Genomic DNA, 16,667 nt, shown 5'->3' with positions numbered 1-16,667 from the left:
CCATGGTGTCCCAATATTTTTGTCCACGTGTCGGTAAAAAGTGGGACGGAGCGCAGCCGTCTGCCTCAAGCTGTTTTGTGAAAAATGGCAGCCAGCTAATGTTGGGAACGGCTGCTTCCCTGCAATGGGAATCTGCAATGCGAGGCCCTCAAAGACGTGCACGCGAGCTCGTCTCGGCTCAACGGGATAAACAAATGGCAGGATCAATGCGAGTGAGCTGGCGTCCCATCTTGACTGCATCGCTCGCTGTTCCCGCTTCAGTCTTCTGCGGCTTTACTCACCATAATCCTTCTGGGTTTCTAATTCCTCAGTTTTCCTCCTTTTGCTTTAATCTCATCCCACTCTTCTCTCTCGCTCTCCCCGCTCGCCGTCCCACGGCGACCTTCTCGTCTGTTTTTCCTCCCCGTGCGGGCCTCTGCAAATCCTCCTTCGCTCGGGAGTTTATTGCTTCTCAGGTTAACTCGGGTTCGCCCCGTCAACATCCTCTGACATCACTCCACTTTTACGTTGCGTCTTGCCTAACATTCCGCAGCGCGATTCTGTTGGTGTGCCAAGGTAGAGGATGCTCTTTTGGGGACCGGCGGGGAGTGGAGGCTGGCGTTAGGTGGGAGAAGGGATGGCGGGGCGGCAGCTGTTGTGGAGAGTGGTTGCTAAGCAACTAGAAGGATGGAGATGGGTGTGGTGGGAAGGAGGCCACGGGGATTACTTGAGGAAGTGTGTGGAGTCTTACCATCAGGGTTGGAAAATCCAAGGAATGTTCAAAGTTATTTGTTGATTGCGTCCCATTATTTACGTCGCTCGTTTGTACTCCCACGCAGCCAGACAAAATCGGCCAGTCGCCGGTGGCGCCCACGTCCGACGGCGACAAGGTGGACCTGGAGGCCTTCAGCGAGTTCACCAAGATCATCACTCCCGCCATCACGCGAGTGGTCGACTTTGCCAAAAAACTGCACATGTTCTCCGAGGTGAGTGCTTCCAAGCGTACAGCCGTAAATCAAGTAGCAATTGACACCCGAAAAAAAAAGAAAAAAAAACGTTAAAATTTCACTACATTAACAATTTAGCAGGAGAGTTTCAGAATCAGCGCAAAAGCTGAAAAATAGATATAGATTTTTTTTCAGGGCCGATGCTGTTTATTAGTAGTCGAGGCCGTTAACTGATATTAGTAGTCGAAGCCGATAACCGATATTTGAAACCGATATTCATTTTAAGTTTAAAAAAGAAAAAGAAAGTATTGGCGTGAAAAAAATTTAAAATATAAATGCCAATCTTGACTTTGTGTTAATGTCTTAAAGCATTATTGCTTATTGAACACATTTTCAGACTTTTCAAAATGTAGGTTTTTTTTTTGTTTTGTTTGTTTTTTTACTCTTAGACATTAGACTTCATTTTAAATTTCTAAAAGAATAGTTTCAGGGAGCTCCCAAGGTTATCAGTAAGTCTTAAAAAATAAATAAATGGAAACTTAACACTTTAATCACTGAGGCTAAGCCATTTGGCTTTGCTACCATCTAGCCCCATAGGGGTAAGGAAAACGCTGGGGTCTGAAGTGTTAAACAAGTAAATAACATAGCTCTCTATAATTTTCTACAGTAAATACTTTTTCCAAAATTTAAAAATACCAGAAATCAAACAAAAGGTTCAGAAGGTTCCCAGGGTCAGCAGCATCTCTTATCAAGTTAACTGGAAATTTTAATAAATAGTTTCCCTGAGATGAAAATCGTTTTAGCTTTTTCTTTTATTGGCTGTCAGATTTTGGAAAAAATGCACAACACCATTATTGGCCAAAATGCCCAATATCCGCGCTGAAAAACACTTCAACATCTAGTACAGGACTTCCTTGACAGCAATTACTCGTTTCCTATTAGCTTTGGCGCCACCTTGTGGCATTATAGAAAAAGCACCCAAATGTGATACAAAGGCGAATAGTCTGGTCACTCCTTGTATTATCTACTGTACATCATTAACATTACAACATAAAATAATTTTTAAAGAAAGGTTCAACAGTATTGTATCTGTTTAAGTTGTAAGTAAGTAGTAGGACATTGTGAAATAGAAGAAGTGGATATTATAATAGATGATTAATAATGATGAGCAGTATTATTCAAACGAGAGTGTATATTTAAATACGTGCCTGTGTGAATGTTTTATTCATTTTGGGAGCATCGCAGTAACATTTTGTATTCCTGCCAGCAAACGGAATATCTTTCATTTACACAAATGTCACTTCAGTCATCACATCGTGTTACTTGCACTGAATGACTTGAAATAGAACCCGCGTCGTGTGTGCGTTGAAGCTAGCGCACTGGGAACAAATGTACATGACACATATGGCCAGCGGAATGAGAAATGTTCATTAAGGAGAATTAATTGCACAGTTCCAAGATAAATATGAGTGTGCCGGAGTGTTCATCCATCACGGGAGCTTCATCTGCGTACGTCAGCGTTTTTCCTGGCTCAAATTGTAGCATAGGCGACGCAAAATGTATTCTGATTACGTGGTATGTTTTTTTTTTTTTTTTGTATCTTGATCATGTATCATTGGTACGTGTACTCATCATGCCATTCCCGCCCGCGCAGCTGCCCTGCGAGGACCAGATCATCCTGCTGAAGGGCTGCTGCATGGAGATCATGTCGCTGCGGGCGGCCATGCGCTACGACCCCGAGAGCGAGACGCTGACGCTGAGCGGCGAGATGGCGGTGAAGCGCGAGCAGCTCAAGAACGGCGGGCTGGGTGTGGTGTCGGACGCCATCTTCGACCTGGGCAAGAGTCTGGCGCAGTTCAACCTGGACGACACGGAGGTGGCGCTGCTGCAGGCCGTCCTGCTCATGAGCTCAGGTTAGTCGGGGTGTTATGAAAATATCTATTGACTGATATTTTTATTTTACATACATCTATGTGATAGTATGTTTACATAATATTTGATATATATTATGTAGGGTCTGACCATTTAATTGGTTGGGCAATTTATGCCCTTGTATTCATTTATTATTAACACTAGGGGTGTGAATTGCCTCGTATCTGGCAATTCGATCCGATTCATAGGTCACGATTCAATTTGATACTAATTAATCCCAATACGAATCCAAGTCGATTATTGTATTTTTTTTTAACTCAAATTTAGAAAATACTAATCAGTAAACATGTACACTATAAGATTTGTATGATAATGTATTTAACTGAAATTTCAACACTGTTTAATAATCTGTTGTTTGCAATCTGTTTCATGTTTGAACAGCACTAAAATAAAATATTGAGGCTTAATGTTCCATGAATATTACATTCTTCCATGCTTAAAGTGTGAACCCTAACCCTAAGTAAGACTTTTTGTTGAATATTTCCATCAGAAATTGATGTTTAAATTTCGATTCGGCCACATATTGAATCAATACAAGAATTGCGCGCTGCACTATCGCGATATATTGCCGAATCGATTTTTCTTAACAGCCCTTAATTAACACATTACAACAATGATATATTCCTCCCCAAAAATTTGGACGATTTTTTTTTTTTTCCTCTCTTTTCAAAGGCTATCGAGCCTTTGTAACTTTTGTCTTATAGTCAATGTGCTTCCTCTTGGTTTTATGTTTAAAAAATAAAATAAATAAATAAATAAATAGTAAAAAATAATAAAAAATATTCATCATTTAAAATATATGATAATAAAATATTAATAATTAAAAAAAATAGTTTATATATATATATGTTTATATATATATATATATATATATATATATATATATATATATATATATATATATATATATATATATATATATATATATTTTTGTTATTTTTATTTATTTATTTATTTATTTATTTTTAATTAACATAAAACCAAGAGAAATGGACTGCTTTTTATATAGCTACACCATATGGTGCCCAAAGCGTTTGACAATTTTAAGCCTCACATTCACACACACGCACACACACCCACACGCACATACACTAGTGGTCGGCTGCGGGGTTCAGTGTCTTGCTCAAGAACACTTCGACATGGTCACCAGGGGTGAGGATCGAACCCACAACCTCGTGGATGAGAGACGACCACTCAACCAGTCAACCATACCGCACCAAAAGAGAAAGAGCACATTTTTTACTAGCTATTTATAAATGTCTAATTTATAAATGTATATATGAAATTAAAAATAATTAATAATTTATTTAAAAAAATAAATAAAATTAATTTATACAAATAATAATTTATAAAAATATTAATAAAAAAAATGGGACGTAAATATTCATTTTTAAAAAAAGGGACGTTCCTTTTCACCTATTTAACTGCCAGCCCAGCAAAAACGGGTCTCTGACATCTAATAAGCTAACAAAAAAACTAAAAACAAATGACGACCAACCGATTGACGGTGCGCGCCTGCTCTCCTCAGACCGCTCAGGCCTGACGTCCATGGACAAGATCGAGAAGTGCCAGGAGACGTACCTGCTGGCGTTCGAGCACTACATCAACTACCGCAAGCACAACATTCCTCACTTCTGGCCCAAGCTGCTGATGAAGGTGACGGACCTGCGCATGATCGGCGCCTGCCACGCCAGCCGCTTCCTGCACATGAAGGTGGAGTGCCCCAACGAGCTCTTCCCGCCGCTCTTCCTGGAGGTCTTTGAGGACCAGGAGGTGTGACGGAAAGGCCGCAAAAAAAACAAAACAAAACAAAAAAAACAAGCGGGGAGATCCGCATAGGGGGAAAACGTTTTTGTCGAACTGGAAAAAGGACTCACCAGCAGGAAGTGGGAGAGGAGCAAAACAGGAAATGCAGTCGTGGCGGCCCTTCTGTCTGAGCATGCTGTCTCATTTTACGCCAACGCACACACACACACACACACAACTCACGCAAGAAACGGCAGCCATTGCTCCTCTCAGTATTACGCTCATGGTTCTTCGTGGATTCCTCAAGTCAATCTGAGCCGTTATCCATCCCAAGCGACAGCGGTGCTAACCTTCTTCAGACTACTCCATTTATTTTTGTCTTGACCATGGCTCCATATCTACCTTTTTGTTTATTTTTTTTTATTTTATTTTTTTTTTTCGTCATCGGACCGGCGCCTGTGACACACACACACAGCCTCACCTCAGAGTAACGTGAATGCCTCATTGGCTGCCTTGCACGGTGGCTGTTTTTGTTTTTTTTGTTTTTCTCTTCTTTTTGGGGTCCTAACCTGCGGAGCCTTTACAGAGTCCTCCTACAGGCTTCCATACACATTTGCCTTTTGTTTGTTTTGGTTTGTTTGTTTGTTTGTTTATAAATCGTCTTTAGAAAAAAAAAAAGAAAAGAAAAAAAAAAAGAAAAAAAAAAAACACGGACATCATTGAGTGCAGGCAAAACACGCCAAGAAAATGGCGACCATTTACCTCAAAAGTGGACACATACCCCCACTGGTTCCAGGCACTACCTCACCTGTATACACACGCGCACGCACCCACCTCAGTGATATTGGTTGCAAAGAAGTACCACTGAAGAAGACAGGAGGGCCCGCCATCTTGCTCTAAGATGGAGACCTTAGAATCACATTTGGATTTTTTCTTTTTTTAAACAAAATACGGGACCAAGAGTTGTCTTTTTGAGAATTGAAATCCACATGGAACACACGCACACCTCAAAGAAGCGGCATAAAAGGAGAGCTTGGACGCCACATGGAGGAAGGTGAACCAAGGGAGCATCCGTGTTCATTCCCACTCCGGAAGCTCCAACAGGCCCCAAATTATGGCTCGGACGCTGGGCGACGACGAACACAAGCGCCACCACCAACAGACCCCGCCCTCGACCCCAACCCCACCCACCAATCTCCACTCAGCCAGGCTGTTGATTTGTTTGCTTTTGCACTACTCCCAACTGGTGCAAGTAAAAAAAAAAGAAAGAAAGAAAAAAAAAAAAGAAAGAAAGAAAGAAAAAAAAAAGCGGCCTCTGTGTGACGGAGGCGGCGGGCTCAGCCCAACAATCGCGACTGTCAGTATTATCGACCATGTCCATCCACCAATCAGGGGTGAGGAGGGGCGGGGCTTGAGCACCCTACCGAAGTGGGAAGGGACCCTCCTTGTGAGACAAGGCAGATGACTCCCTTGGGATGTTGGGATTACGAAAGAATGCCAACGCAGGTTTGGAATTCCACAAGAAGAGGGGAAAAGTGTGCGTGCGTGTATGACACAAAAAAGTTGCAAAGCTGCTTTAGCGTAGGGTTCTCAATCGTGTTGGGTCCAGGATTCCTTACAGGGGAGACATTTTCCCAAGGGCCCCTACTCAATAAGCATCACGTGTACCCCTATTTTAATATTTAAAAAAAAAATCAATATGTTATGATAACAAATTGAGAAATTCTAAGAATTATGTAATGTGTTTTTATTTTCAAGGAAAAAAGTCACATAGCATTTAAAAAAAGATATAGATGGGCTAAAATGTCCTAATCTTAAGAGAGTTAAGTCGTTATTTTTTCAAGATGAATCTGACGCAATTGCGAGTTATTTAGTTATTAGTACAAGGCCTGTTAGCTCGCAGGCTAGCTGTTGGCTAGCACCTTCCATCGTGGCGTGGGATACTGTACATTTCAGCTTAAATCCGATATATTTTGCTGCCTCAAACAATATTTCAAACTAAATTTCACAATTTTCGAGCCTCGTTTTTATATACTAATTAGTTTTTCCACTAAAGAGAGACTTTAATCATGTAATAATATTAATATTTTATATAAGCTTAGATAAGAAAATGAGTCTTTGGTTTGGTTTGGTTTGACCCCAAATGTAGGTATGCACTTTTAATAATTTATTGCAAATTAGTTAGCGGGCCCCAAGGTGCAGTCCTTGGACCCCTGTGGATCCGGTGACCCCAGTTTGAGAACCGTTGCTGAAGCAGGTTTTGCAAAAGCAAATAAAAATGATTATAAATACTTTAAAGAAAGAAAGAAAGAGATTTTTAAAGGACTCCTGAACAAAAACTGATTTATTTTTTGCTTTTCATCGTTTTCTTGTTGCTTTTTTTTTTTTTTTTTTCGGGCGGGGAGGTGAAAACAAGGAGCTGCCGTCACTTTCGGACCACGCATGCAGTGTAACCGCCATATTGTCCGTGTGTGTCGTCCGACCCCCCCCCAGCCTCCACCTCAGAATCTCCCTTTTTATCAGGAGCAACTTACAAACAACAAAACAGGAAAATGACCTTTTTTGTTTTGTTTTAAATGTTGATGTTTTTTATGATGAAATATGTCTTTGGAAAAAAAAAAAACAAAGTGGGAAAAAAAAGTAACGGAACTTAAACACAATCTCGTCATACCTCACAAGAACAAGTCAAAAAGGAGCGCGGGAGGCGGGAGTCTTCTGTTTTGTTGCCGGCACATGTGAACGTCTTGGAAAAGAAAAACAAAAAGGAGAGTAGTGCTCTTGTTGTGTGTTTTTGACAAGTTACAAATCCACACCAGCCCGCCCTCACGCTCCGGCGCCCTCTACTGGCGTGCTTGTGCGGAGCCCGAGGCGGGAGGGGGGGTTCGGGGTGGTCTTGAGTTTTGTCAAGGCTGAGTGTTTCTGGTATTGAATGTAGCTGACAGGAGTGGGGGGGTGGCTGCACCCGAACCCCCGCCAAAAAAAAACAAAAAAACAAAAAAAAACTTCCACACACCAGCAGAGAGGACGGCACACAACACACACTTTACACACTTGCGCTGTTGTTTGTGTCTGTTCAACACGGCCAAACCGTCCAACACATTAACTGGCGTCACCTGACCTCCCTCCCTGACCCCCCCCCGCCCTCTTACCCGTTGTCATGCAGGCTTTGTGTGTGCGTGTGTGGCTCAATGATATGTGATTTTTTTTTTTTTTTTTTTTTTTTTTGTCGACATGTTCCGATGTCTATTATGCAATTTCCCTTCCAAAGTGAAACATCATCTACTCACTTGTGTGGTTACCCAATCCGCACACACAACTAAATCTGCTAACAAGCTGGGAAACAAATTTAGCCCCCGAAGCCAGTTTCACTTAGCGAGACATTTGGAAGACGCGTGTCATGAGTAGACCCACAAAAAAAAGATATCATCGTGAAAAAGAAATTTTAGTTAAGAAGCCATTTCAGGGTTCCTTTGAATTTTTGTCAAAATGCAGCCCCCGAAGCCACTTTTACGTAGTACCGTGAAATTTGGTGGACTTGTCTATCATGAGTAGACCTACAAAAAAAACTCAATAAGCTATATCCAAAAACACACAGGCAGCATTTTATTTTTGGTTTGAAGAGGCCATTTGAAGGTCAGTTTATTCATTTGTGAGTGTCATTTGAAGTTTGTGGTCAAATTCAGCCCCTTTAAGTCACATGAAATTTGATGGACTTGTCTATCATGAGTAGACTTACAAAAAATCATCCAGAAGCCATGCCTGAAAAAGACCCAGAGACACATTTTGTCTTGAAACAACTGTTTCAGGCTCATTTTGGTCAATGACAAGGGTCCTTTATAGTTTTGGGAAATTTAGCCGTCCAAGCCAGTTTTACTTAACATAAAATTTGGTAGATATCTACAAAAAAAAAAAAGCCTCAAGAAGCCAAAACTAGAGACACAGGAAGTCATTTGTCCTTCAAAGAACCGACTACTAAATTTCATCCAGTAGCTCCCAAATGTGAACCACATAATTTAAACAAATTGACAATGCTGGGGGGGGGGGGAAACAAAAAACAAAAACTGTGAAAAATTTGTGGATTTTGTTGCGTTTGCCTTTTGGGTTAACCACACACCCCAAGTTGACCTTTAGCCTCGCTGCTAAACTGGATGGTGTTTTGTAAAAGCGTGTGTGCGCGCCTCTGTGTACTTGTTGCTCTCATCACTCTGTGGGCGGTTCCACAAAAAAAAAAAAAAAAAAAAAAAATGCTTTAGATTTAGCTAAAGATGACTTGACTTGACTAGATTTATTCCCCCCTAAATTCCCCGCCTCTTTGAGAGACGTTCAAAGCTTTAAAGTTTTCTACCTAGCGACCAATTTAATGTAAAGTGCGCGAACGGACGTGATTGGCCGTCACAGAAGTTCCATTTTGGAACGCGTCACGAAAATCCCCACCAAAAGGCACTTAACTCACAAGCACTTTGGACGCGAGCGGGCGTCTCGACAAAGATGACAAAAAAAAAAAAGTCATGACGAGGCAAATGTGATTTGCATGTTTTGGGGATTTTGACGTTGAAATGAAAGGTTTACGATTTTTAAAGAAGTGCAATAGGAATTTCAACCTTGGTTTGGAAGAAGCACTTATATTGAGGAATTGTGATCCACCCACCTGAGAGCAGCAAGGCCACGCCCACACACTCACGCAAATACACGCACACACAGACCACTTATTGTGACTGGGTAACAAAAGCTGTTGAAGGATTCTCTCAGGTAAAAGAACATTTTTTTTTTTTATAAATGATGATGAAACTTAGATGGACACAAAAGCTTATTTTGTTTGTCTTAATTCAATGTGCCGTCATTTTCGTTGCTCTTTTGTCGGAACGTCAAGTAGGTTGTTGCTCGTGTTTTTTGTTTGTTTGTATTCAATTTTTGTCCCCTTTCCACATTTTATATTGCAGCCTTATTCTAAAATAGAATCGTTGTTTTTTTCCCCTCAAAGTTTTACACGTAACACCCCATAATGACATTGAAAAATGTTTTTGTGTGTAGAATTTGGAGTCTTAAGTGTTTTTATTCTGATTAGGAAACAAGGCTGTAACATCAAATGTGCAGAAAGGGCTGCTTTGGAAAAATCACTACATGTAATCTCCAAAACTTCAAATGAATCAAACATTTATGATTGTGATTTCATGTGGGATTTGAATATTAATTAATGCTCCATTTTATTGATCTTTTTCTTCCCTGTCAAGAATGAGATGTTGCAATACTCATGAATCATATCTGGATTTTTTTTTTTTTTTTTTTTCAATGTTACTCCAGCCTGCTTTCCTGCCTGTGTTTGTGCACGTCGGGCAACGTCGCCGCTCGCCCCTCCCCCTCCTCCTCGTCCCCCTTCAAACCCTCAAAGCACCTTTGGAGGCCCGTCTCAAGTGTGCCACACTTTGGAGGAATGTACCGGATCACGTGTCCGCTGTGATTCAGGCCAGGCTAGTGAAACCAATTCACAAATTTTGGAGGGTCGTAATTTCATATTGAAGCTTGTCGCTGAAGAGATTAAAAGCGCGCAGGAGATTAAGTGATGTCTGGATGACGTCGTCGGGTGCCAAATAATTAACGTCGGTGTATATGCCGACTCACGGACGCTCAACAATAACTCCAAGGGGGTTGGTGATACTGTTGAGTAGCCGTTAGCGTGAGGGAAGATTCTCGTCGGGGAGTAAACCTCTTAAAATGATGCAGTAACAGGCTGCGTTTCAGGAAGTTCCTCGAAAGCAACTTCATATCTTAATTTCGTAAAATAATCCAAATTCAACCATCTTAATATATATCAGCAGCCGTAGTTGGAAATAGCTGAGCGCTACCTCGTGTGTTTCTATGAGCTGGCAGAGGCAAAGGCAGTTAGCAAGCTAGCTATACCTTCGCCCTTCCCATGGTACGTTATTGTGGCTGTTTAAGAGAGCCTCGTTGTCAGCCATGAGTGCACGCATGCCAGGTGAGAGAGAAAAGCGGAAGGAGGGGAAAAGAAAGCCAGAGAGACAAAAAAAAAAAATGGCCGATTTGACATTCAGTGTGTCAAATCTACTGGTGTGGCAGCTTTAGAGCGCCCCGTTGTTGGCCATGAGTGCATGCATGACATAAGGAGGGAAGGCGCCAAAGCAGGGAGGGAGGAATTTTTTTTTATAAGACTTAACTTGAGTGGATTTGGGCTTCGGGCTGACATGGCAGCTTTAGAGCGCCTTGTCGTTTGGGTAGAATTGAGTTGAGTGGATTGTGATTTCACAACATAATTCAAAGGTGGAAACAGACATGATATTTAAACAATTCTGAGGATTTTTTTTTTTTTTATTCAAATTTGTGAGTTTTGAACAACAATCTCTAAGAAAGAGATAACATGAGTGAAATAATTTTCAAAGGAAGCCTGTGCAAGGCAGTCATAAAAGAGCTTCCGCGTACTTGTATGCTTCAAAGCTGCACGTGAGATAACATTCAATTGGCCCAAATCTAAGAGAGAGTACAATTGATTTAGTATGCTTGTTTTATTGGTGTGCCAGTACCCTTATGTAGGTCTGGCTTTTTCACGTTTTCATTTCGATTATTTTCGGACCCCCCAAGTTACATCTCACAAAGCCCCCTGGCCCAAACTTTGAGAACCACTCAATTTTCACATTGAGAAAGCTTTGAGCTATTTTTTTTTTTTTTGCCACCTTTTACCTCTGAAGACTTGAGTGTGTAAATGTAAAAGCCCAAGGCCGGCAAAAGCAGACAGCTAAGAATGTACACATTTGAGAGGATGAACTGGAGATGCTTTACATATGCAAATGTTTGTCAGGTGGAAAAATGATTTCACGGCTGCTCAGGTCAGAAAAGACGGGACCTCCGAAGGTGTTTTAAGCCCCCTCCCTCCCCCTGCCTCTCTCTTTTCTATCTCATTCATTCGTGTCCCAGTCTCACGACCACATCCGTCCTCACACGCACACGTCCGTCCTCTTGTCGTATGCAAAGCCAGGAAACCCAAACCGAAGGGATGACAAAAGCAAACAAAACACTCTGTAGCAGGTCCGAGCCGCCTCACACGACACCAGCAAAGTCCAAAACACCTCTCCAGACCTCACGTCCACCCGCGACGTCTTCTTCTTCTTCTTCGCTTGCTCACGCCGTCCGTCCGCCACACGGGAAAAGACGACGCTCGCGTGCTGGTCATCGATGTTTTGTGTGTCGCACTGACGTTGTGCTCAAATGTGTGTCCGCTGTTCGCATACGAGGAAAAAAAAAAGACGCAAACTCCGATGTGCGCTCTTGCAACGTGAACGCTGCTGTGTTTTGACGGATTTCAACGCGCTGAATTACTCATTTGCAGATGTCAAAGCTCGTCGTCGTCTTTGGGAAGTTCTCGCTCCTTTTTTTTTCTTAGAAAATGAAAAAAAAAAAAAAAAAACAGTTTCACACAAACCACCTCGCAGATATGCTCTCCAGTCCGTCCCAAAGGCCTCATGTGACCACGGCCTGGCCCTGCACGCACTCAGGGAGGTTAGATGGAAGGTGCCAAAGACCGTCAGGATGGTAGGCAGACGTTCTCAGAAATAACTGAAAAGGATCCTAAAAAAACCCAACTGTTTTCATGCAATTGGCAGAATAGTTGACAAGTTGTTCACCTTTCACACAGAACCCAGCCAAAGGAGCATATTGCCATGTCTGCGCGCAAGTTCATCTGCTATGTGTGCAAAAAAAAACAAAAATGTAGTTGGCATCCTGGGGGGAGAAATCCTTCAAATTGGCCCATTGAGAGAGAACAGTGGAAAAGTTGTTCATTCACTTTTCTCGCAGAACCCAGCAAAAGCACTCTGTGTGCAAGGTGACACCCCATCCTGCTATATAGACATCTACACCTGGCGTACATGCAAAAAAAAAAAAAAGATGTAGTTAGCAACCCAGGAGACATCTGTAAAATTGGCTTGTTAAGAGATAGAAAAGTTCATCTTTCACACAGATCCCAGCAAAATCAGGAAATGCTGTGTCTGTGTGCAAGTTGACGCCGAATCCCGCAATCAGATATCTATGTCTGGCTAATATGTCTGTGCTAATAAAAATACAACAGTTGGCATCACTGGAGGAATTCTTCAAATTGGCCCATCAAGACACAGAACAGTAGAAAAGTTATTCACACAGAACCCAGCAAAAGCAGGATTTTGCCATGTTTGTGTGTAAACGCTGCATCCGGCAATCCAATGCAAACGTCTGCCGTGTGTGCAGAAAATGCAGTTGGGAGAAATTTGCGTATTGAAGCGTTGCAGAAACAACGTCCACCTTCACATTTCACACAGAAACTGATGAAGCAGAACGTTAGTGCAAGTTTATCCAACAGTACAGTGATATTCCGCAAACAGATAATTCAATGTCAACACTTGGTGGAAAGTTTTTGCATCAGAGCTGGGATTTGGTCATCTTTCTCACGCAACCCAGCAAAGACTGCGTGCAATTTCACGCAGCAACATGGCAAAATCCTGCAATCGGATAACTCGATGTCAATGTGAGCAAAATTGGTGACCTACGCGTCTTTCGCACAGAACACAGCAAAGCAGCCTGTTCCGTGCTTTTCACACTGAACATGAAAAATCTGCTTTTGACCGGCAGTGTGTTCGGGGCTAGCGTACGCCAGGGACCTTTCTCGCCTCAACGGCGTCACACGACGCTGGTCACACGGGTGCACCAGGTCCACGTGGACGCCATTTGTCTTTCAGGAATTGACAAGAAACCTCTGAAACTTTGGACTTTTCTTTCATGCGCAAGCCGGTCGGGTGCCAACATGCAAAAGAAAATAATAATTCAACAACAACAACAACAAAATTGTTGAGAATGCGTTGGGGCCAAAGCACAGGAGGAGCAAATAAACAACAAAATCAAACGCGCAGGAAAATGGCCGCCGATCTACTGTGATGTCCTCTCATGTAACAAACAAAAACACGCTGGACTCTCGCCCACCACACATACACACACACACACACACTTCCCTACCTTGTAGTGGGGGCGGTCAGGTGTGTGCGAGTGTGTGCGTGGTGGTCCGCGTGTGACAATCAGCGTGTTTGTGTGTAAAATGTCCATGTGTTTGTTTGTTTAGTTTTTTTGTTTTTCAAAGCTTTTCTTTGTGGGTCAGGCTTTTCAAAGGAGAATATTTTTATGGTAATTGTCGCTGGTCTATTTTAATGAGATATTTATGTAATAAATATGTGACTTAAGTGACTTTTCACCGCCTCTCTGGTCTGTTTTTTTTTGTTTGATTGTTTGTTTGTTTTAATGATGCACTAATAAATCGAACCTCAAACATCACACCTTTGCCAATTTGTTTCTTTGGACTCAAGTCCGAGAGATTTTCCCTGTTAGAGGAGATTCACATATACAACGGAGACATTCTTTTCATTTATTTTTGCTCACACATGCTGCAAAAAAAAATTACTCATCTGTTTTCACACATCTGGGTTTATTTCGATTACATGCACAACTAAAATGCTCTCATACACTACTGATGTTCGCCCACATACATAGCTGAAACAACTATAACACTGAAATACTCTCACACACTTCTCCCTAGCACACTACTGGTCTGCTCTCACACATAATTCCGTTTTTCATAACACTACTGAAACACTCATACACTACTGATTATTCTCTCACTTGCACACGCTACTAATTTGTTCTCACACGTACATTGATTTTTTTCCCCCAATCATATACTACAAAGCTCTCACACACTACTGAAACCCACCACAACTACTTTTGCTTTCTTGCACACACTACTGATCTGCTCTCACACATGCTTCATTTTTTATCTCACACTACTAAAACACACTACTGATTTTTCTCTCACTTGCACACACTACTGATTTCTCTGTAAATACATCTTTTTCCCCCAATCACATACTAAAAAGCTCTCGCATACTACTGAAACACACCACAACTACCTTTTTTCTTGCTTGCACACACCACTGATTATTCTCTCACTTGCACATACTACTAACTTGCTCTCACACTTACATTTGATTCTTTTCCCAATCACATACTAAAAAGCTCACACACTACTGAAACACACCACAACTACCTTTTTTCTTGCTTGCACACACCACTGATTATTCTCTCACTTGCACATACTACTAATTTGCTCTCACACTTACATTTGATTCTTTTCCCAATCACATACTAAAAAGCTCTCACACACTACTGAAACACACCACAACTACTTTTTTTCTCACTTGCACACACTACTGATTTGCTCTCACAAATACATCTGATTTTTTTCCCAACCATACTAAAAAGCTCTCACACTAATGAAACACATCACAACTACTTTTTTTCTTGCTTGCACATACTACTGATCTGCTCTCACACATGCTTCACTTTTTTTTATCACGCACACACTACTGATTTGCTCTCACACATCTGATTTTTTTCCAATCACATATTAAAAAGCTCTCGCACTCTACTGAAACACTTGCACCACAACTACTTTATTTCTCGCTTGCACACACTACTGATCTGCTCTCACATTATGAAATGCTCTCACATATCCCCACTTACAGCTCTACTGTAGTTAGGCTGGCGATACATAAAATGGATGGATGGGCGTGGAGCTTTAAGTGTATAGTTGTGAGAATGTTGCTGTCAAGTGAAGTGGGCCATGTGGAGGGGGCGGGTGAGGTAGGGAGGGGTGCGAAGGATGGATGGGGGGCTGTCGTGGGGGACGTGAGCTCACTCGGGCAGCTTTCCGCTCGGCCAATCCCTGTGCAGATAACTCCTGCTGGACCCGCCCTCCGGATACGCCCTTCTGTGCGCAATTCTCCTCCCTTCTTTCCTCTCACACACATTTCACGCTCCCTACTCGGTCATTGCGGGAATTTTCCACTGGGCTGAGAGCGCGAAGGCCGTAGCCAGCTGTGCTTCCCATTCGGCACTCTCCTTGTTGTTGTTGTTGTTTGTTTGTTGTGCTCATTTTCTGTGTGTTGGCTCAAGTGTTGAAAACGATGAGCAGCCACGTGATGGGCTCAACATCCTCGATGTTCTTCTCCCAGCTCACTTTTTCCACTCCCTCGTCTGCGGTGTCCAATAATGCATGAGAGCGCCGAAGCAAGAACAGACCATGTGCATATCGCATGTGAGCCGTGTACATCCAGGCCTCATATTATGTAAGCCCCCCTCCTGTCCCGGTGCACATACGTGGGCCCGCAAATCAGGTCAGGCGAGGACGAAGAGACATACACTTCAGTACAGTACACTGTGCTCTCACACATACTACTGAAATTCTCACATATAAAAAACTGCATTTTTTGCTCACATGCAACCAAAATGTCTACACACACAACAAAATTACTTTTTCATACACCTGTGAAGCACTCTCATTACTGAAATTCTCTCATACGCATTTCTGAAAAACTCACATTCACTAAGGGTTTTTCACTCACACACTACTGAAATGCTCCCCCACATATTTTTTTCACTCACAACATACACCACTAACATTCTAACACATAGGAGTACTACTGAAATGCTCTCACACATACTACTGAAATGCTCTCATGCTATAAATGCCTACTGAAATTCTCACATATAAGCTACTGAATTTTTTGCACACATGCTACCAAAATGTCTCCACGCAGAACTGAATTTTTTGCACAGATACAAGTGAAGCACTAACACACACACACACACTACCGGAATGCCCTCATACAAATTACACTCTCACTGCAACTGCAGTTTTTTTCACTCACAACTACTAACATGCTCACACATAGGCCTACTACTGAAATGCTCTCACACACACACGACTGAAATGCTCACGTGCAACCAGAATGTCTCTCCACACAACTGAAATTTTTGCACACACGTGAAGCACCTCTCATACACTACTGAAATGCCCTCATATACATTACTGAAACACTAATATACACTATGTTTTTTTTTCACTCACATACACTACTAAGGCGCTCACAAATACTACTAAAAAACTCTTATACTAATAAATTATTTTGCTCACAGGTCCTACTGAAACACCTGCACACAGACTGATGAACATTTTTCACTCATGTACACTAG

At 42.0% G+C, this 16,667-nt stretch overlaps 1 protein-coding gene across 5 annotated transcripts in view; it reads left to right on the top strand.

The window, feature by feature from the left end:
- Positions 1 to 13,910, top strand: part of LOC144004490 (thyroid hormone receptor alpha-B) — a 107,097-nt gene extending 93,187 nt beyond the window's left edge. For all 5 annotated transcript variants that reach the window (XM_077501644.1, XM_077501646.1, XM_077501645.1 and 2 more), the window contains 3 exons: positions 819 to 965; positions 2,581 to 2,839; positions 4,387 to 13,910. In XM_077501644.1, coding sequence (XP_077357770.1) covers positions 819 to 965; positions 2,581 to 2,839; positions 4,387 to 4,637 — 657 coding nt within the window. In that variant the 3' untranslated portion in view covers positions 4,638 to 13,910. The remainder of the gene's footprint in view (positions 1 to 818; positions 966 to 2,580; positions 2,840 to 4,386) is intronic.
- Positions 13,911 to 16,667: the final 2,757 nt, after the last annotated feature.

Source organism: Festucalex cinctus, chromosome 17 (assembly GCF_051991245.1).
Source record: "Festucalex cinctus isolate MCC-2025b chromosome 17, RoL_Fcin_1.0, whole genome shotgun sequence".
Taxonomy (NCBI): Eukaryota; Metazoa; Chordata; class Actinopteri; order Syngnathiformes; family Syngnathidae; genus Festucalex; species Festucalex cinctus.
This window is presented reverse-complemented; position numbering and strand designations above follow the sequence as displayed.